We start from the raw sequence: 23,550 nt of genomic DNA, 5'->3' as shown, positions 1-23,550 counted from the left end.
CAAAAAGAAAGTGGTCTGTGGCACTAAGCCGTGCGAGCTCACCAAACAAACTTAATTTTTTTTTGCGTTTTTTTTTTTTTGACAAACGATGTTATTCCTTCATCGTGAAAGTCATTATTTATAATCTTTTTTTGTTTTGTTTCATAAGCAATAGTAACGGTGAGAATGTTGCAAGCTTGTAGAGTTAATACTATGAACCTAAATTACCGAAGATCCTGATTTTGTGTCGCAGCTTGTAACGTAAGATCCTCGCCTACCTCACGTTTCCAAGTTGTCTGCGATACATTCGTTCGATAGTTTGGTGTATGGGGACTGATAAAACTGTTCAACACCAGGTGACTCGTCAGCTTGATCATCTATTTAATTTAGGAAAGCTTTTTTAAATATAGGTAATGTTGAAGTTGTAACAGTCTGAAATTGCCTGTAAAGGCATACGTAAATAAAAATCCCATTATTTTTTTTGTATTTTTATTTATTAAGAATAGAAAATTTCGTGTAGGCTCCGAAAAGCAAAACAATATAAAATCTACTTTTTGTTAAGAAATGATTCTGAACTTTTCAGTATTCCCTTTTGTGATTTTCCTTCATTCCCAGAAAGTCTATTTCGATTAAAGCCGGTATTTCAATGTACAATGCAGCCGGACACGCTGCAAATAGCTCTTCCCCCCTCGATTCCCCCTGCATCAGTTCACCCCTGCCTTTCATGACAGGGAGCTTCTGCCCGGGTAGTGGGTTCACCCCGAGGCCCGTTCTGTGCCCCCGTAAGGGGGTAAGACGACCCTTTCTTATCTTATCTTATCTTAACAATCATGTTCTTTCACTACAGCTAAACCAACAGATCCCGTTGTAAATGAAAATGGAGTCTAAAAATATTTATAGTAGATTAATTATTCAGTTCTTAATTAATGCTATTAATGAGAATATAGATTAAATTGCTGGTACGTCACACGTTAGGAGCAGAAATAAGATGGTAGTATCTACTCGTGTGTACTAATAAAATGCTCTACTACCAGTAAATGCCGGTGGTAAACAATCACGGTACGCTAGTATAATACTTAGACAACGCTGCTGCGCCGGTAACTCCCTTAATAGCTTTTCACGACATTCACGGGAGGAGATGAACTGACGCGAATCTGGAGCGTCACTCAGATAAATAAGTATTAAGAAATTATTACGAACCCTAACGCAAAGTAATCTAAATGTTAGTAATAATTGATATCGTACTAAATCTACCCAGCAACCTAAGATTTGTTAGAATGGAATTTAATTATAAAACAACGTCTGTACTGGTGTGCTAGGACAAATTGTTAAGCTTCCTTGTAGCTCGGAATATAAAGGAACATTCCTCTATCTAATATTGTTAGTTTTATTAAAAATATTATATTGTAGAGGATTTGTTATGAGCATAAAAAATTACAAGGAAAATACGTCGCTTGTGATTTAATTAAAATGCTCTGGGTTCTCCTCTTCAATAAAATAATAATGGTGTATTGTGTTTTGTCCGAATATAAAGGTAATAAAAGGAGATAAAACTCACGTGAATAGGCAAATGAAATCATAGTTTATAATTCAGGTCCGTTTGGTAATTTAATTCAACAGTAAGTGGCATCCGTGGCTTCAACCTTAAAAAATGTCAATGTCCATCACGATGAGACTGGGAAAAAGGTTTAAATATACATGAAATTTCGATTTTATCGCATAGCCTAGAAAAATCTCTGAAAGTCCACGATTGAGTGTCTCAGTGAAAAATCAAAACCACAAAATTATAATTTGCATAATTACCGGTCGCAGGACCTCTTGTGAGTCCACACGGGTAGGTACTACCACCCTGCTTATTTCTGCCGTGAAGCAGTAATGCGTTTCGGTTAGACGGGTGGGGCAGCCGTTGTAATTATACGAGATATGAATTCTAAGACTAGAACTAGACTAGAAGAATTCTAGAACTTAGAATTCATATCTCAAGGTGGGTGGCGGCATTTATGTTGTAGATGTCTATGGGCTCCGGGAACCACTTAACACCAGGTGGGCTCTGAGCTCGTCCACCCATCTATGGAATAAAAAAAAACTTACTCCTCGAGTATAATTTATCCTCGAGCATGGTAATCTGGATTTTTCTTGCAGTAATATCGGTATCATCCGGGATGAGCTCAAACATACAGGCGGAGCACTACCCTTGGAACACAGACTATAAAGCACACGGATAACAAAACCCGGTGTTATCTTGAAATCGGATCCGATATACAAGTCAATGTGTTTGCAAATCAATATGGGCACCGGTTTGAATCAGCGCGAGTCCACACCATTTTTTGTCTTTACGAAAACTACTATCTGACTATTGTACCAACGATCATTAGTGACCACAATCCGTAGCACGGCAGTTCCAGTTACACAGAGTAAAATCCCTTATAAATAGCATGGTCTTTCAAAATCAAATAAAATCATTTTTTTTTATAAAAAACGTGTGATAAAATTACCGAAATCTAATTAAACTGAGACCGTTCTAAAACGGTCTTTTCATAACGAGTCAGAATGAAATATGTAACTAAAATAGAACCAGGAACTTTTACGATTTGCGACCGAAGTTGGGTCTGCATAATTATTGTCTAATCGCGTTAACGAGGAACGAAGGGGTTATTTTAGAAACGATCACACAATCTTGTTATCAATGAAATGGTCCTTCAAAGGTATGTAGCAAGCCACTACACATAATATATTTGTACCAAAACCTCAAGTTTTTTTTTTATGCTTAGATGGGTGGACGAGCTCACAGTTCATCTGGTGTTAAGTTATTACCTGAGCCCATAGACATCTACAACGTAAATGCGCCACCCACCTTAAGTAATAGTTCTAAGGTCTCAGTATAGTTACAAGTGTTATATTTGATGGCGAAATCTATATATTAATACGTGAAGCAAAAATTTTGTATCCCTTTTTACGAAAATTGCGCGGACGGAGGAGTATGAAATTTTCCACACTTATCTATACTAATATTATAAAGAGGAAAGATTTGTTTGTTTGTTTGTTTCGAATAGGCTCTGAAACTACTGGACAGATTTGAAAAAATATTTTTCCATTAGAAGCCGACATTGTCCCTGATGAACATAGGCTACTTTTTTTTTTTTTTAATTTTTTTTTTGTTTTCATGTGTGTTTTAATGTTTCCGAAGCGAAGCGAGGGCAAGTCGCTAGTAGAGAATATAGAGAAGAAGTGCACATTGCTAATATTTTTTTAAAATAATGCATAAAAGATACATTAAATCAATAAAGAAAACATTACACACACTACATACCATGTATTTGACGCACACACGCAAGCATACTATTTATTGTCAAACTTTTGTTCTTGACGTCTGTTGTCAAATTGAGAATAGATTAAATATTGTTTGCCTTTGTTAATATTTGTAATAGTGTAGTCTTGGCGAAATTTGTGATTATAGAAGTATAAAATACAATCATAATAGTGTACAAACTTACAATTCCAATTAATTATAGTCGAATTTCGACTACTGCGGGATCTCTAGTAAACATTATAGTGTCAATGGCAAGCGCTAAGTTCACTGTCTATCTTAGCTTACTAATACTATACGAATAGTCGAATCAGAAAAGAAATGGATTCGCTGTTCTATACCTGAATTCGAATAATTAATGAGTAATACATTGATATGGTAAATCTTAGCTGTATATTTTTTTTTTATGTTAATGCTCTGTCGATTGCACCTATAATTGAGGTGACATCTGCCATGAACTTTTGTCAATTGTTCAATGTTTTGTATTGATGATCATTTTGTTGGTGTAACTTAATAAATAAATAAATAAATATGGTAAACAGTTTTATATTGGCACGTTTGTTTTGCATGTTGATTTGTTCGTGTATTATGAGTTCACGTTAGGCATTAATACACACGTATGAGCTCACAACTAACTCAATTATGTACCTACTACTCATTAAATAAAATCATCATACGCGCAGATTGAAGTCGTTGTGGCGTCAAAGATACCCGATGAAATTGTATCGTGCGATGTATGCAACTGTATCGATATTCGCATATTTAATATAACTAGTGGCCCCGCAGTAGCCGACATTCAACTGTAATTAATTGAAAATATAAGTTTGTACATTACTATGGCTCTATTGTAAAAGACTATTAATTAAACTTCTATAATCACATATTCCGCCAAGACCACACTATAGACAATTAATATTAAAGACAAACAATATTAATCTATTCTCAATTTGACCACAGACTATAAACAATAATAAAAGTTTGACAATAAACTTATGCGTGTATTTGTCAAATAGTTGTTAGTGTGCGTAATGTTTTTTTTATTGATTTAATGTATCATTAATGCATAATTAAAAACAATTTTAACATTCTGCACTACTTCTCTATATTTTCTATACGTGTGGGAAATTTCATACTCCTTCGTCCGCGCAATTTTCGTAAAAAGGAATCCGAAGAAAAAGGGATACAAAGTTTTTGCTTCACGTATTAATATATAGATGCTCAGTTTTAACTAGTGACAACATGACAAAATGGCACGCTAACAATATACACTAAGTAAATTTACTATTGACAATATATTATTATGATACATGTGATGTCAAGGATTTATTTTCAAGACGAGATAACAAATACGTCTAAAATTTTATTTAAGTGAATTAATTAATTAATTAATGCCTTAATGAAGATCTTAATGCTGTAGGTGAGTGAATGATGACGTCACGGTCGACGTCGTTGCTCGTAACACGCACTCATATTGCTGACGTTAAGTTATTCTTTCAGTGCCTTTACAGTAGCGGAGTTCTTGTCCTTCAGATCAGCACCAACTAAGCAGTAATAGACAAGGTTATCATCAAGATAGTGAGTGGGCTATTTGCTAATCAGATTCGCAATGAAATTTTAAAAAACTACCCTCGAACGCGCAACTTAATACTATCTAAACTACGAACTGGTGGTAGGACCTCTTGTGAGTCCGCGCGGGTAGGTACCACCACCCTGCCTATTTGTGCCGTGAAGCAGTAATGCGTTTCGGTTTGAAGGGCGGGGCAGCCGTTGTAACTATACCGAGACCTTAGAACTTATATCTCAAGGTGTGTGGCGCATTTAGGTTTGTAGATGTCTATGAGCTCCAGTAACCACTAAACACCAAGTGGGCTGTGAGCTCGTCCACACATCTAAGCAATAGATAAAAAAGAACATAATTTAAGAAGTTTACAACGTTTATTAACATAAGGTCGAAAGTCGGAACTGGGCTAACACGCAAACACCTTTGGGTGACCTCAAAAATGTTTACAGACACGCTTTCACTAGCCTCTCGACCTGTCAACGGGTATATAAAGAGATATTACATGGGAAAATAGCTACCTTCGTTGAATGGAAATGAATAAGAGCGTAGTTAATGGGGTTTCAATGGTCTCTGAGTCTGTGTACGCGGTAATATGTAATTATTTATGCTCCAAGCCGATGGTTGTTGCGCGTTAAAAACGGTTTTTAATTAAATCTTGCATGCTTTAGAGATGGGACAGATAAATAAGAAACCTTTCAGAGTTAGTTTATGTTTATTAAGTCAAAAACTTTTTTTTTTTTTTTGGGTAGGCTGAGCTTCCCTTGCGTCTCTCGATCTTCACCGCTGGTCTTCCATGACACCCCGCTGGGTCAGAATCAGCTTACCGATTTTTCATAGACAAATACGCTCCACATCTGATGTTGTGTATTTAATAATGCTCGTGGACATCAGCGAGCCATAGCTGAACCGCGAGTGTTTTTTTACGCAATGGATAGCGTTCCAGAATAATAAACAATTTAGAGTATTTTAAACTATAATTATAATTTATATAATTTTACTAACATAGTTTCAAATAATCAAAGCACTTAGATACAGGACACACATTATTTTATCTTAAGACTTATTTAATTATTAATTATTTAATCTATCTATGATTTCTGCTCTATTTCTATCATACTCTACAATTTACATACAGTACAAAAACAGTACAGTCATCACGTGACCGCTGGCTTTTTAATCCGTTTGTTGAGAGGATTAATTAAGCTTTAAACAAATGCGCTTAAACGTGACCCCTTTTTGTGACGGTTTAGAAAAAGAAACAAGCTTAATCATCAAACCATATCTATTCAAGGGTCAAAGGTGATTGATATACACTTATATAAGGTTCATAATTTGCGTATTTTTGTATTGTGTAAATAATCACAGAGTGTTTTTTTGGGAAATAAACTGTGTATTTCATGGGGTAAACTAAAAGAAGTTGTTTGATATGACCTAGTAATCTCTCTTTATCGTCCCTCAAGTAGCCGAAGTGGAGGTTATAGGCCTATAGACAAAGACTGAGATATGTCTGTTTTGTGCTAAGTAAAAGCCGCCTTCGGAACGTACCCTCTTAGCCTACACGTCCTAGTTCAAGGGTGGCTTGATAGGTGTAATTGCTTACTCATCTATAACTACATATTTAAATGTTCGACGCGATAGTTAATTGAAAGAATATGAAAAAATTAAGAGTACATTTTATTTTCAATTTATTGTTTACACGAAGCACGTTTTTTTATTATAATTTTAAACTTTACATACTTCGATTACCTAAACGATTTAAGAGAGGTACACTTAATTAGTCTTAAAATTTATAAGCAAGCTTTGAGGAAAAACATCATATGAACGCAGCCGAAGCTTTTTTTTCAAGAATTTTCGTATTCTGTCTGAAAAACATAATTAGAAGTGCACTTTCATATCCTGTTCCAAAGCATAGAGCACAGTAAATCACAGAGCTTACTTTAATCCGTTCTCTATTCATATGAGCACGGTCTCCGCTCTACCATGAGAGGATTTTCAAACAAGATTAACGACTAATTGAGCAATGTTGACGTTTTCAAAACTTTGTTTATGTTAAAAAAACGTCGCATGATTTCGTGCTACAACAATTTCTTTAAATTCGATTAGAAACGTCACGATGACATTAATATTAGGTCCTTACCACTGAAGTAGGAATTCTTACCTATATAGATCTATGGTCCTTACATATGAAATTAGCGTTTTGTCGTACTGACCACTTTGATCTGGAATATCTCCTCTTTGGTTAAGAATTTCAAATTAAAATTTATAAATTCATTTACCTGATACATTCTAGTTTTGAAAACAGTTATTAATTTGTTCTTTCCTCATAATTTTTTTATTTATGGATTCTCGCCCCCGTAGTTTTTTTAGTAAAGAGATCAATGAACTACCTATGAGATGGCAAAAGTGTATAAATAACAACGGAGCATATTTTGATTAATTAAACATATTCTACAAAAAAAAAACTTTATTTTCCTCCCGTATAAAACGCCAATTTCATATGTAAGGACTTAATTAATATATTTTGTTAAATTACTAATTAACAAATCTACACACTGTTTATACTTTTGTAAGCGAACTTTCTTTAATTTTAACAATTGCTAGAAATATTTTGTTTGAATGGTTGATGCTATGATTTCGGCAATAATAATTTACTAGCAACATAAATTAGTTATTGTTGTAATTTGTAGCAAACGATAATCAATATATACTATCGATGACCAATTCTATATTCCATGATTTTGCGTTTTTTCATAAGACTAGAAGAGAGCTCTTAATTTTGAATATTTATTTGATATTAACTAAGCCTACACTTTCAAACAATATTTTTGGTTATGATAAAACCACAGAAAAATACTGGCTTGTACTGTAAAAGGTGTGACAGTGTGCGCAAATAATATTCGAATAACTTTGTAAATTACAGTAATAAATTTTCTAGAATGCACTGCTCTTTGAATTACGATTTCTCCAAAAAAATAAATGGACAAAATATTTTACTTAATATACTGGCTTATAGTTAGATAGAGTTTTCGAAAGCTACTTGCATAGAGTTTACTGAGCTTTTGAACTTTTGACGTCATCCTTTGCTACAAGTTTTTGAGTAGAAGCTGTGAAACACCCAAGTTTCAGCTAAGTTTAGTGACGATGTCAATATCGAAAGTTTTGTTTTGCACTTTTTTTTTTTTTATTGCCCTTGTAGGCAGACGAGCATACGGCCCACCTGATGGTGAGTGGTTACCGTCGCCCATGGACTTCAGCAATGCCAGGGGCAGAGCCAAGCCGCTGCCTACCGCTTAATACTCTCCACAAGCCTCGTTTGAAGAAGGACTTAAATTATACCGAAAGTTAGGTTTTGAAATGAAATTTGACCATATTTTAGGATACCTAAAGTCAAATTTATTGTAATAATCTAGTTCGACAGCTCATTGATAGTATGCTTAGCATAACCAAGCTAGAGAAGAAATATCAAGGACTAAACTCCAGGAAACAATTTTTTCTAATCATAAGATTTTAAAATGAGTTTCTCGGTTTGTGTTGGCGAGGAAGAGGAGGCAAGCAGTGGTGGTGTACAAAGGAAATGAATGCTTTTTTTTTCCTTCTAAATTATATTTTAAAATAACGGCTGTGACGATATACAGGTACACAGGTGTTACGCGTAAGGTGGTTGCGAGAGAAATGAGTGCGGTGGCAGTCTGTAGTGCTCCTTCACCGATGCTATTGTTTTTTTTTTTTGGTACTATTGGATTATTCGCTAAAATCCCTTTCGTGGGCGAATTATTAAGCGTGATCTATGTATGCCTGTATGATTTTATATAAGTGGTATTTTTACAACCGAACTATCCCCTTTTTAATACAATAACTATGATATAAAAAAAGAGATTTTAATCGTTGTGTAGTTTTTATCTACATAAAACTATGTCATAAATTCTTGGTGATCACTATATCCCTCTCAGTGCTTTCTTATCCCTTAATATTCATATGCATTAGTATTGTAATGGTTTCAGATATTACAGATAGAATTGAAATAGCTTTCACAACCTACGTCGAACTGTCAACCTAAGCTTTAAGCTTGTGGATTCGTTTCAAGTGCCAAAATAATAATTTTATAGAAAGGATTAATTTACTTGTTCGCTAATTAATTTTCGGGCCGCCTCGGCATATTGAAAATTTCCATTAAGCCAAAACCAGACATAATCACGTAACCGCAGTCTATTTATGTATTTTGTGGCTTAATAAATCTACCCGAATTACTGCATAGTGCTTCATTTTTAATGAATTTTATTGAGGGTAATTAAACGAGGCAGCATAATTTATGATTAATTAGATATTTTTTTTAGTATAACCATTAATGAGTAGCTTTTGAAGTTCAGAGGATAGTAAACTAATTAATAAACTAACCCACCGTTGAGTATACTTCATTCCACGTGATAAGGCGTTGCTAATGAAGTTGTCGGTTCACAATACTGGTCATTTGAAACGTAACGTATGTATGTATGACTGGCAATGAATTCTAAGATTCATATGAGTTTTATTTAAAAAAGAATGAAACTATTTTAAAATTTATTTATTGATTAGTGTTTAGTTTTCACTACATTTGTGTTTTTCGTCGGTATAGACACGATAAAAATAAAAGTAATTAAGGAAACACGAATTTTGTCGCTGCAGCAATTCATAAGCGGCTCACAACATGAATGCTATGTAACCCAGTGCCCAATATGAACGAAAGAATGACTTGTTATTAATTTGAAGGCTTTCGATACGGTTTTTTTTTAAATGAGCCCCATGGTCGGCATCACACTAAAGTCAACAACGATGAATTAAAAATGATAGTGAATGGTGACGATACTCAATGTATCGCTGACCTAGTAGGAGCTTTCATAGCATCATATTAATATTGGTCCATTTGCGTCAAATTGGTCATCAAGGTAAAAGAAAAACTTGATAAGTAGGTGTCACACGAACTGAGTGAGCGCCAGCGCGAGGATCGCGTTAAAGTATGCCTCGCGTTGCTTAATAGACACATAAACGAAGGGATTTTAATAGCATTGTCACTTGTGATGAAAAATGGATTATTTTTGATAATTTTAAGAGGGCATAATGTTGCTTGAGCCCTGAATTAGGACCTAGGCATGTGCCAAACGAAAAATACCCCTAAAAAGTTATAGTCACTATTTAATTTTGGTGGTCTAGTGCCGGTATTTTTTTTAATTTTTTTTTATTGCTTAGATGTGTGGATGAGCTCACAGCCCACCTGGTGTTAAGTAGTTACTGGACCCCATAGACATCTACAACGTAAATGCGCCACCCACTTTGAGATATAAGTTATATTTATAGTTATAATATAAGACCTTAGGTCTCAAGTATAGTTACAACGGCTGCCCCTCCCTTCAAACCGAAACGCATTACTGCTTCACGGCAGAAATAGGCAGGGTGGTGGTACCTACCCGCGTGGACTCACAAGAAATCCTACCACTAGTAATTACGCAAATTATAATTTTGCGGGTATAATTCATCATTGCTTACCAAATAGCACTAGAATTACTGTAGATGTGCACCGTGAAGAACTGGACATAATGATGGAGAGGCTTGCGAATCTTTAGCCAACCTGGGTTAATCGCTCGTTCCAGCTGCGATAGTCCTAAACAACAACGCTCGCAGCATGACAGATGGTTCCTAAAACTCTAAACAACGAGAGGCAGCGTTGAAACTTTGGCCTTACACCGATAGACTTCTACTTTTTCCACAGTTCAGACAAATTCTTGACACGAAAAAAATTAATACCCGAAAGGCGGTGAACAAACCTTTGGAGAGTTTGTTTGCTTCCGTACACCTGATTTCTTCAAGAAGGGCTTTGAAAGACACCATGGCTCAGACAGAGATGCATGATCCATGGGCGCATATTTTTATTGTTAGAAATAAAAAAATATGTATACAAAAATAGCTTTAACTTTATAGATAACGATCTAATGTTTGACAATGTGATTGTAAATAAGAGCGGCAATTAGCCATCTGCGAATCCATACAATAATGACTTCTCCGTTGAGTACTACTAGCCGGTTGTTTCCGAGGAACTTGAAGAGGCGACGATTTCTGATAATGGCCGAACCCGACACCAAATCATACAGTCGACGTCACCTCACAAATTCAAATGTCGTTTTGTGTGCGTTCAAACCTCAAAACACTTATTTTCATACCAATTCACAGTATTTAATCATAACAGTTGTATTATTATAGTGAAACATGAGTACACTAAAACAATATTTTCTTTCGTTACCACGATGAAAAGCACTTAAAACACGTCCAAGTAGCTGATTGGAAAACTCATTTTCCAAACTCAATAACGATCCAAGCTAAATGAATTAAACGCCTCAAATAAGTTATAAAATATTTGAGTGCGGACGAAAGTAAAAAATGTGATATCTAAAATTACATCCGAGTTTCCTGACTTCATCGCGAAGTTTATAGTCTTCGAAACGACGAGGTTGGAAAGCTGATTTCGGGTTTTGTCGTTGGGACGACGCCTTCATTATCCTAAGCCTTTTTAAAACAAACAATTCCGGTTTTCAAAACAAAAAGGTCAGACGGTCAATGCGATTAGGTATTGAGGTATGTTCAAAAAACTTTTTTTTTATTGCTTAGATGGGTAGACGAGCTCACAGCTCACTTAGTATTAAGTGGTTACTGGAGCCCATAGACATCTACAACGTAAATGTGCCAATCTTAAGATATAAGTTCTAAAGTCTCAGTATAGTTACAATTACACTTAGTATGTGGCTTTTTTTAAGTGATACACTCTAGCTCTATGTATAATTTAAGCCTAAATAAATTCATAATAAGAAATTTCCATACGTATCAAAGACCGCTAAGAATACAATAAGTTTATTACTCTGATATAATATTTTGAAAGCATTATTAAAAAACAAAATGTTAATGATTTCGATTGCTATCTTTTTTTCATTTTTGATCCATTTAAATTATGTACAATTTTGTTCTACTTTATTCTTGAAATAAAAATCTTTATTATTACACAATTTGGCGGATATGGTGTGATACCAGGAACCTGCCTATTTCTTCCACGAAACATCTGGACACTACTATCCCAAAGCTGGTGGTAGGACCTCTTGGGAGTCTACACGGGTAGGTACCACCACCCCGCCTATTTCCGCCGTGAAGCAGTAATGCGTTTCGGTTCGAAGGGTGGGGTAGCCGTTGTAACTATACTAAGACTTTAGAACTTATATCTCGAGGTGGGTGGCGCATTTACGTTCTAGATGTCTACGGGCTCCAGTAACCACTTAACATCAGGTGGGCTGTGAGCTCGTCCATTCATATAAGCAATAAAAAAAAAGCACCTGAGACGTCGTAATAATATCATATAAGCAGACGTTGTCGTAGATGTACCAAAAGCTCCGGTAATCGCTCAACATCCTATGAACTGTGTGCTTATCTACAGATCTATGCAAGTAAAGAACATGCCACACAAGTCAGAACATATAAGTTTTTTTTCAGTTATTGTTTCAGTAATTCTATTGTGAAGGCCACCAAATTGTCTGTGTAATAGCTATGTGGTACAATAAAACCTAACCTGATATCTAAAAGTGGGTGATTTTACACGGTCTAAAGCTATGTTGTAACCACGTAATAATATACTAGTTGATAGAAAACGAGCTTTAAGTGCTCTAACAAATAATGTAATGAAAACGGTTGCCATGATACCGAACAACGCTGGGGACACGGAAATCAAAACAAAGTTCTCCATCGACATTACTGGAATTGTGAATAAAAAATTAATGTTTTCCTTTACGCTTTGATTATATGAGTACGAGTCTGCGATTATGTTATTGAATCCAGTTATATACAAGGCTTTAAGATTCGTGAAAATGTTATAAAACATGAGATAAGATTCAGTGTTTTTTATTTTCAAAAAACTTTAAGAATGTTCTAACAAACTTTTCCACTTTACCTTAAGCATTTGATCAGTTGATTATTCTAGTACAATAAAAGTTGTTAACTTTATTGGCTTACCGTAGACATAAAGCAAAATAATTGCTCTTACCTGAAACAAAAAACAATATTTAATATGTTTGACTACCATAGATCAATCGCAGCTATAAAAACAGTTCCATTATTTTCTTCAATGCTAAAGTAATTCCAGTCTGATCGATGGGGCTGAAGGTACATCCTAATCCCTAACACGTGGATAGTTTTATGGTCAAACAAATCAAACACCACTCACCATTAATAGTACACAGCCTTAATAAAAAAGAAACCTGACCTCAATAAAATAGATGAGAACATCATCAATATAGTCGTTAAATATGATGCACAACTAAGAATATCTCCAATACTAGCGGTAGGGTCTTGAAAAAATTTAAACTTTGAGAAACACCAGCTTCCAAATTTAAATTTATTTATCAAAATGGGTTCAGTTTGATAAAAGTTCGGAGGTGACTTACAAAAAAACGCAGTCGAGTTTAGAACCACCTCCTTTTTTTGAAGGCGATTAAAAAAATCGGTTGTCTGTAAAGTCGGTTTACTGACGATAGTTGAACGTGACAACGTCATAAGAAAATACTGATTGAATGGTTTCATTTTTCAATTATCGCAATTATCGTTGCTATAAACAATTGACACTACATTCACTTTTCACTGAACTTCATACTTGACGAAAACATGTAAATGTATTATTGTATAGCAGCTGTCCATGCGGATGCATCGCTCGCTCAAGTAGGGAGAGACAGACGTCGAACGCTGCCGAACGTGGAGGCCGATTGTGCCTCTTTGTCGCTCGTTGCGAGCTCTTGCTTGCACTTCAAGCCTTAAATGGAACGCCTCAGAGCGAGATACCGCCGCATGAGTCATGTTTTTTCGTGCGTGCAGCCGGCTCCATCGAATTATAAGACGTTCTCACGTCAAAAACAGCGAAAGCTGACACTCGTGATTACTACTCCAGCATCCTATGGATTGCTACGGCGAAATCAGCGTGTGTCATAGCTACTGTTTTACTCTTTTAAGCAGATTATTTCTCGACATTGAATAGGAGCTTGCTTAGAAACGCAACGACGGAGCTATTTAATAGGTTTGATTCTTAATATTATGATAATTTTAAACTCCCGATCCAAAAAAATATTTCTCAAACGTGAACGTAAATATTTATAGAATAAATATAAAACTGGTAATATCAGTCGTCGTAGGCGAAACTGACTAAATTTCGTTCGGCTAATAATTAAATCAAATTTAAAATGTGTTTAACGCTATTTTTGCGGTTTATGTGGGTACCGTGCTTTAAGCTGACGTAGTTTGGCCTGTGGTCACAACAACAGTATTGAACGGTTACCGGAACTTATTATTATTATGACAATATACATATGTACGTACATAAATGAGGTTGAAGTTACAATAACATCGGCCATCCTTCCTATTGAACCAGAAGACACATTTGTTTTTTGGTACACTGTATTTTTTTGTTATTTTTCCTCTTCGTTTAGAGATGATTCTCGAACATCGATTGTTCGGCGATCAAAATTCAAGTATCAAACATAACGAATACAATGTCGAACATTGGCGTTGGTATGGACGAGTATCAGATCCGGTACATGATTCCGCATCCACGAGACTTACGCTGGTTCTTCTCAGGGCTGTGGTTTTTTTGGAACCAATGACAGAGATAACGTATTTCAGCTTGACACACATATCGAGCGGTGATACGCTATTTGGTTTAAGCGATATTTTGGTTATGTTTATTTTGGTAATTAAAGATCCGTTTTATTTGTTATTAGGTATTATTTGGTATTAAGTATTATTATTAGGTAATATTTATTAGGTACTAGTTGACCCGGCAGACTTTGTAGTGCCTCAATCTATAAATAAAATACCTAATCTTTTGTATAAAATAAACTTAAAACAAACAAAAGGAATCCGTCCAACGGGGTACACATCAAGAGAAAAACAGAATTGTTATTTTTATTTAATTCCGCATATTTTCATATTTATCTACCTTTTAAGCCTTCTCTAGACTTCCACAAATAATTCAAGACTAAAATTAGCCAAATCGGTCCAGCCGTTCTCGAGTTTTAGCTAGACTAACGAACAGCAATTCATTTATATATATTGTTGTTGTTTGATGTTTTTAATTGGATTTTATTTAAATTAACTACATTGAAATAGCTGAAGAAGAAGTTTTTTTGTTATGATATATTTTTCAAATTTAAAGTTTTAATGGCTCTCCTGTAAAATTGCCAAAATGTTGCTTAATCCAAATAAACCTTTCACCCCTCGATATATACGTTTTAATCGTATTTTATTTTTATTGAATTAAATAATTAAAATTGGCTCTTTTGTAGCATAACCCACACGCTTTCCACTATTGGTAAAGAATGCAGTCATAAAACTCGTATTTAATGGGTCAAGGTGTGAGGTATTGCAAAAATATCTATGTATCAAAAGGGTGAGCATAAAAATAAAAGCCCGTATTAAAGCTTGCACGCTTGTTCAAGGTAAATGTATTTTGCTCCGGCTTACCGCATTTTGCTTCTATAAAAAAATTCTCCAGTTTAACTCAGTAACTAAATTGGCAACTGCTTCGGGTTTAAACAACGGCTAACCGCTTGACATCTTGCCTATTAATCCACGGACGCTCTGAGTTTCATTCATTACCCTCAGTCTGGTCTATGTGGTCAAACTTACACACTTATGGTACGTACTGCACCTATCGTGTTATCTATACATATAAATAAAATTGGAGTCTCTATTTGTAGCATTGAAATAACCGCTTTTTACTACGTGCATATGAATATATTATTTTATACGGTACATACACCAAAATAACATTTTTTACAATTTTCGTCTGTCTGTCTGTCTGTCTGTTTGTTCCGGCTAATCTCTGGAATGGCTGGACCGATTTTGACGGGACTTTCACTGATAAGTAGCTAATGATATAAGGAGTAACTTAAGCTACTTTTTTTTAGGTTAGCTTTGCCTCGCGGCGTCACCCGCGGTACGACAATAACCGCGGGTCACATCGCGGGACTCAGCTAACAATAATCAAATTTAATGTTTCCGAAGCGAACCGAGGGCGGGTTGCTAGCTTACTATAAATGTTATTTTGTCTATATTTAATAGCTATGCAGATTAATTTGTTTCATTTCATTAAAACAACATGTTCCTCCAGTTGCCTACATCTGCCATCAAATTACTGTACAATATTTACACATTTCAGACCTCAAGCAACTTTTAATTGTTTTCAACTGTCGATTGCTCCACTAACGTTTTTTTTAATTAAACTAATCGTATGGCATGCAAGATTGCTTCAATATTCCTATTAATTTCTATTACTTCTGAGTTCAAAAAGTTAGATGTTAATTATTTACATACACTTAAAACATTCAACTCAAATCTATGAAACTCGACTAACATCAGCAAAAAATCACGTCAAGATTTTACGTAGATATCACCAGAATTCAAAAACAATTGGATATTGCTATAATTCAACTATATTTCCTATTCCATATCTTCAATCAAATATTTGACCATTCGTATATTGCTCGAAGAATGTACATAAAAGGGTACTTATTAATAGTAAGAGTATGGTTGCGTGAGTAAGGTTGCGTCAGTAAGGTACGATTGCATTTTAGTGTTATTAAAGTCGATAAAGAAGTCAGCATGCCCGATTTTTTTGTATTATTTTCTTTTCCTGAGTTCTAGAAAGTTTTAGCTGAAATTAATAATTTTGTTGGGCATTGAAATGTGAATTTTGATTGTGTTGCGATAAATGATATTCGTTTATCTATATATTAATACGTGAACCAAAAACTTTGTACCCCTTTTTACGAAAATTGCGCGAACGGAGGAGTATGAAATTTCTCACGCTTATAGAGAATATAGAGAAGGAGTGCACAATGCTAATTTTTTTTTTAAATAATGCATAAAAGATACTTTAAATCAATAAAGAAAACATTAAACACACTACCATGTGTTTGACACAACACATATGTAGGGGCCAGGTATGGATTTTAAATTAAATGACGATAATTTCGACTTATAACGTGTACTTTATTTTAAATAGTAAAAAATGCATTCAAAAGACTTTTACAAAATTGCAATATATGGCGTGTGCGCAATAGTGGGCATAGATTACAGAGAGTAGACGCCGATGAGACGCCATAATGATATGGAGCGGTGGCGCGAAGATTTGAATCCTTAACATGCCCCCACGCGTTGAAAGCTCGACTTTCAACTGGAGACGTCATCTTCAGGCAGCAATGGAACAATGTTGCTAAAGGATCTTCGAACAACGCCATTTCTGGTTTTAATATCAGCCACTCTGGTTATCTGGTCAGTACCAGGATATACCTCGACAATGCGTCCCAATTTCCACTTCATGGGTGGAAGGTTTTCTTCCTTCAAAAGGACTAGGGTGCCAATTTTCAAGGAATACTGACATGATCGCCATTTTATACGCTGCTGGAGTTGGGCCACGTATTCCTTACACCATCGAGTCCAAAAATGCTGGCGTATCTGCTCAATCCTCTGATAACGTGTGAGTCTGGTAATAGGGTGTTCTTGAAAGTTCCTTTCGGGCAGGGAAGTGAGAGGCCGGCCGATAAGGAAATGACCTGGCGTGAGCGGCGTTAAGTCTTCTGGGTCTGATGACAAAGGAGTTAGTGGTCGAGAGTTAAGGATCGCCTCAATCTGAACCAATGCTGTGGTGAGCTCCTCAAAGGTTAGGTTACAATTTCCCAGCACTCTATTTAAATGATGCTTAGTTGACTTAACACCTGCCTCCCAAAGACCTCCGAAATTAGGGCTGTACGCGGGAATAAAATGAAAATTGATGTTATCCTGTGCCGAATCAGCGGCCAAGGAATCACAATTGGCCTTGAGAAATTTTGATAGGTCATTATATGCGCCAACGAATGAGGTACCGTTGTCTGAAAATATGTCTCTAGGCTTTCCTCTACGCGATATAAATCTCCGTAACGCTAATAGATAGTTATTGCTCGTTAAGTTACCCACCAACTCTAAATGAACTGCCTTAGTAGTGAAGCACACAAAAATAGCAATGTACGACTTGATGAGTCTACAACCGCGACCAGTACGACTAGCGCAGGAAACGGGACCGGCATAGTCCACGCCTGCTGCACTTTCAAATGCGTAACCTCCAGGTTCGAGTCTCTGCTGCGGTAAGTTGCCCATTAACGGAGCGAATGACTTTCCTTTCATACGATTGCAACGCACACACTGACGGTAACATTTTTTCGCTAAATTACGACCGCCTATAGGCCAGTAGTTTTCTCTAATTGTGGCTAACAGGAGTTGAGGGCCTGCATGCATTAATCTTCTGTGTTCAAACTCAAACAATAACTTAGTGACATGATGTGTGGACTGTAATACGATAGGGTGTTTTTTCTCAAATGGAAAATTTGAATTATCCAATCGACCTCCGACGCGAATTAAGTTATCTTTATCTAAATAAACGTTAAATTTAATCAGCGGGCTTTTATTAGGGATTTTGTGTTTTCTAATCAATAAATCATACTCAGGGAACGATTTCATTTGCGAATGTCTCATAATCAAAACCTTAGCATTCTGCAATTCGTCAGCACTTAAATATTTATCATTACGTTTTGACCCTTTTTTTAAATTGTTTATAAATCGCAACACGTACGCAACGGTGCGCAAAAGCCTTGAAAACCTTGAAAAGCGACTAAAATCTATGAGTTCGCGAGGGGCGTTGGATAATGTTAGTAATGAAACTTCGTTTCTAATCTCAGGTAACTTGTCAGTGGCACATGGGTTAGAGGGCCAATGCGAGTCACTACGTTTTAAATAATCTGGACCATGCCACCATAACTTGTGAAACTGAAGAGAATTAATACTGACACCACGCGATGTCAAATCAGCGGTATTCTCATCAGTCGGGACATGTCTCCAAGTGCAGCTTCCAGTTTTATCTAAAATCTCTGCAATACGATTACGCACGAATGGCTGTAATTTAGATGGCAACATTTTTAGCCAGCCTAAAACAATGGTAGAATCTGACCAAAATATAACGCGGTTGATTTTAGCACGCAATGCAGTTACACATTTCTCATAAATTCGAGCACCAATCAACGCGCCGCAGAGTTCTAGTCGGGGTATAGTCGTTGGCTTTATGGGAGCAACCCGGCTCTTAGCGGTAAGTAGCTGAACTGAGACTGCATCGTCGTAGTCAATACTACGCACATAAACACAAGCACCATATGCACGCTCAGACGCGTCAGTAAAAATGTGTAACTCCAACTGGGAGTGAGAATCACAAATGACACGTCGCGGTATGCGCAAGCTGCTCAAATGAGGCAGGCTGTGGACAGTTTCGATCCACGCCTGGTATATCTCTGAAGGCAACTCCTCATCCCAAGATAAGCGTTGAAGCCACAACCTTTGTAAAATTAATTTCATCGAAATGATGAAAGGTGATAAGATCCCAAGTGGGTCAAATATTTGAGCTATGACAGAGAGGATGTCACGCTTTGTTTTTCCCTTAACAATGACAGGATTGACAGGAAAATGAAATTGGTCTGACTCTGAATCCCATCCGAGGCCAAGAGTCTTATTAGGTTCAGCATCTCCGAGTTTTAATTCAAGGGATGGTTGATGACTGGCTTGTGATAACAGTTGAGGTTCATTGGACTTCCATTTTCTCAAGGGCATGCAAGCTGATGCTAATTCAGCAGAAACTTGCTCACGGATGCGCAATGCTTCGCTGATGGAGTCACTTCCAGTCAACAAATCGTCGACATAAAAATCATGGATAATGATGTCCGCTATCGTGGGGTCCTTACATTCTATACCTATTTGTTTCAAACATCTACTAGCGAGATAGGGTGCGCTAGCAGTCCCATAACTGACTCTGTTTAAAGCATATGCTTTGAGTGAATCTGACTCGTTTTCGCGCCAAATAATCTGTTGTAACGGTCTGTCCGCTTCATGCACGACGATCTGCCTATACATTTTCTCCACGTCAGCTACAAGAACATACTTGTGCTGCCGAAAACGTAAAAGAATTGACAGAAGATCGTCTTGCACCGTGGGTCCTATCATTTGAATGTCGTTAAATGAAACCCTTGAGGAAGTAGGGCTGCTCGCATTAAATACGACGCGCAACTTAGTGGTCGTACTACATTCACGAAGGACACCATGACGTGGAATGAAGTAATGAGGCAACTCAATATTCGGTTTGCACTCTGACATGTGACCAAGATTTTTATACTCGCGCATAAATTCCTTGTACATTTTACTAAATGAATCATCACCTTTGAGTCGACGCTCCAAAGATAATAAGCAATGTTTAGCTCGCTGATAAGAACTTCCCAAAACGTCAGGCGCTTGTTTCAATGGGATTCTTACGCAAAACCGTCCGTCTGCGAGGCGAGTTGTATTTTTAACAAAATGTTCTTCACATAACTTCTCTTCAGGGAAATAATGATTTGACTGAGGACAGACTTCTTCAAGCTGCCAAAAACGCATGAGTTGGTTTTGGATGTCATCATTAAAATTATAAGAAGTCATGGAATCAACTTGAGTGAAATTGCATTTAATTTTACATGGCCAAGTCGATGTATGGCCGCTGGTTACTGGACCAGAGACTATCCAACCAAGTCTAGTCTCATAAAGAATCGGCTTGCCATTCCCTAATTTAATTCTTTGAGAACCCAAAATGTCCCAGAAAACATCAGCACCAATAATAAGATTGATGGCAGAAGGTAAGTAGTACTTGGGATCCGCTAGGCAAATATCTGAAGGAACCCTTAAACTTCTAACATCTATCCGACATCCAGGAACGTTATCAGTGATGGACGGCAGGATGAAACAACTTAGACAAGTTGAAAAATTCTCATTTAAAGATTTGACTTGTACGCGACACATCTGACTAATATGTGATGTTATATTATTTATGCCTATGACAGACTTATTTATGCAATTAACTGGTAAATTTAATTGTTTATACAAATCCTCAGTCATGAGACACGAAGTGCTACCGCTGTCGAGTATCGCACGGGCGATGACCTCACGGTTATTGCTGTCATATAATTTCACTAACGCAGTAGATAATAGAACATCACACTGACCTTGACCTGAATTCTCATTAGTGGTCATCACGGTTCCCGAAAGTACGACGCTCGGATTGTGAGAACTGCTCGGAACCACAGAAGGCTGAGACTTGATTGATTGACTCGACTCACTAGCATTGTTGCCGTTATCACAATCAGCTGACACCGATGCTGTCGACTGTCTCACGCCAAACTCGTTTACGTGTATGAGTGTGTGGTGTTTACGTTTGCAAACCTTACACCCTGACTTCTTACACGAGTTCGCATAGTGTCCACTACGAAAACAATTAAAACATATCTTATAATTGGGTAACAACTTGTACCGTGCTTCACTACTCAATGCGAGAAAGTTCGGACAATTATTTAAATAATGTTCACCATTACAGTTAGGGCATGGTTTCATTGGCGAATGATTTTTATAGTTCTTAGTAGTGGTCGAAGGATTATTGATATTATAAGAACCACCTTGAACAGAAACCATAGTCTTAATTTTTGTTGCACATTTACTACTACCAGTTTTTTGAGCATTTTGTGACATTTCAATGGTCTCAATTAAATCAGCTCGATTATGCAAAAATTCTAAAAAGGAATCAAATTTAATAGTTTTATCTTTACCTTTTCCTAAATTACCCTTGTACTCTTCCCACTCACGGTAAGTTTTTGCATCTAATTTTTGTGTGACGATGTGAATTAAAAGTGTGTCCCAATGCGTTACTGGTTCTCCTAACGACTCAAGTGCGCGCAAGTTCTTATTGATTTGATCTATCAAACGTTTCAAATTGACAGATGACTCCTTTGTGATCGGGTCGATGTTAAATAAAGCAGCGACATGATTTTGTATTAATAAACGTTTGTTGTCAAACCGTTCACATAAGAGCTTCCATGCCACTAAATAATTGGTTGCGGAAAAATCAACAGATTGAATAACTACAGCAGCCGAACCCTCTAACGACGCCCTCAAGTAATGAAATTTATTTACTTCATCGATATCATCATTGTTGTGAATTAAACTTGAGAATGTGTCGTGAAACTCCAACCATCCATCATATGAACCTCCAAATTTGGGCAGCTGGATGGTAGGTAACTTAACAAGTCTATGATTAGCGCGTGAATGTGAAGCATTCGATGCGTTTTCAATCTTCTCATGTAGCCTTTGGTAGGTATTTAGAATTTCATGTGCATGAGCGCATGTTTTATAATACTGAGTTTCAAACTCTGTTCTTTCAGCCATTTGTATATCCATGTTATCAGAGCTGCACTCTATTTTCAACTGTACCTCATCGTATAAGTGATATAAAGCTTCGATCTTACCAATGCGCAATTGTAACTCCCTGACCTCTGTGGCAGTGATCGTTGATTCATCTATTGTTTTCAGATGACTCGCGAACGCTGTTAATCGACCTTTGATGCTGCTACGTTTCTTTATTAGTTCCTTTTGCTCAGTCATTTTTGGGAGACAGGTATGATCGGTCTAGAATCAATACAGGTAGTATATGTTTACTTAAGTACTTTTATCAATTACATAAAATACATAGAAACAACTAATGATGAAATTACTTAACATCAAATACCTGATAATAATCACACAATGTTAAACAGTTGTTAAACGAGAAGCTCAGTAAAATAATGACAAATTAACATGTAAATAATAATGAATTTTGTGATTAAATTATAAATTGTACACGTTATTAACAATAAAGGATTAAATTACCATTTTGAGACAGAACAATGTGGGTACATAAGATTTTATCAATAAATTTAAGTCGATGCAAAATGTTACAAAACTAATGATAAATCGGTCAAAATTGATGTTAGTTAAACAAGTTCGTTTCTTATTTAAATAATAGAACAAACAAATACGCATAAAATATTTAACTAACTAACCTGGGTTTATCTAACATTAAAGCAATCGATGACATTGGTACTTATCTGTTTCACTGAACTTATCTGACGAACTTATCTGTTTCACTAAACAAAGAATTGGTTTACTAACCTTACCATTACGTCGAAATAAGCCTAAAATACCTGATTAATTGAGTGTTGGGTTCAAATTATACAAAATAATCATTTAACAAAGGATTTCCACACTTGAACTTTGAACTCTCGACCACTCTTCGATGGCGTGCAATCCCGTTCCATTAAATTTGCACTCCACGGCTTCAGTATTGTATGTAATCTTCTTTTTCAACAAAGTATGAGCTGGTAAGTATATCCATCCGGCTCGATCCAGGACCATGTAGGGGCCAGGTATGGATTTTAAATTAAATGACGATAATTTCGACTTATAACGTGTACTTTATTTTAAATAGTAAAAAATGCATTCAAAAGACTTTTACAAAATTGCAATATATGGCGTGTGCGCAATAGTGGGCATAGATTACAGAGAGTAGACGCCGATGAGACGCCATAATGATATGGAGCGGTGGCGCGAAGATTTGAATCCTTAACACATACATAAAAATATACTCTTTGTTTACTGTCAATTGGGAAACTTTTGTTATTGTTTAAAGTCTGTGGTCGAATTAAAAATTGATTAATATTGTTTGTCTTTAATATTATTGATCTATAGTGCAGTTTTGGCGAATACTGTGATTACATTATCGAAATATAATAGT

At 36.1% G+C, this 23,550-nt stretch overlaps 2 protein-coding genes and 1 long non-coding RNA gene across 10 annotated transcripts in view; all 3 read right to left on the bottom strand.

The window, feature by feature from the left end:
* Positions 1 to 23,550, bottom strand: part of LOC101745029 (potassium voltage-gated channel protein Shaker) — a 527,752-nt gene that overhangs the window by 390,606 nt on the left and 113,596 nt on the right. The gene's annotated exons all lie outside the window — the stretch shown is intronic.
* On the bottom strand, positions 452 to 12,048 carry LOC110384998 (uncharacterized). The gene is made up of 3 exons (XR_002430350.3): positions 3,290 to 12,048; positions 1,538 to 1,654; positions 452 to 863 (listed from the first exon to the last, which is right to left on the bottom strand). It is a non-coding gene; the product is annotated as an uncharacterized LOC110384998 (long non-coding RNA).
* LOC119628845 (uncharacterized) lies at positions 12,743 to 23,369 on the bottom strand. 3 transcript variants are annotated; one of them, XM_038012655.2, is made up of 2 exons: positions 20,954 to 23,369; positions 12,743 to 12,900 (listed from the first exon to the last, which is right to left on the bottom strand). In XM_038012655.2, the coding sequence occupies exons 1-2, from the start codon at positions 22,380 to 22,382 to the stop codon at positions 12,866 to 12,868; spliced, it is 1,464 nt and encodes a 487-aa protein (XP_037868583.1). In that variant the 5' UTR covers positions 22,383 to 23,369; the 3' UTR covers positions 12,743 to 12,865. The 3 variants fall into 3 exon arrangements, with proteins under 3 accessions (XP_037868583.1, XP_037868562.1, XP_037868563.1); XM_038012634.2 differs by lacking the exon at positions 12,743 to 12,900 and having other exon boundaries at positions 16,875 to 22,406; positions 22,929 to 23,322; XM_038012635.2 differs by lacking the exon at positions 12,743 to 12,900 and having other exon boundaries at positions 16,875 to 22,406; positions 22,961 to 23,322.

This window comes from Bombyx mori, chromosome 1 (assembly GCF_030269925.1).
Source record: "Bombyx mori chromosome 1, ASM3026992v2".
NCBI lineage: Eukaryota > Metazoa > Arthropoda > Insecta > Lepidoptera > Bombycidae > Bombyx > Bombyx mori.
The sequence above is the reverse complement of the archived record's forward strand: the minus strand, read 5'-3'. Positions and strand labels throughout refer to the sequence as shown.

Bases quoted from the DNA above. Each gene is read 5' to 3' on its own strand.
- LOC119628845 (XM_038012634.2), bottom strand. From the start codon at position 22,382: ATGACTGAGCAAAAGGAACTAATAAAGAAACGTAGCAGCATCAAAGGT.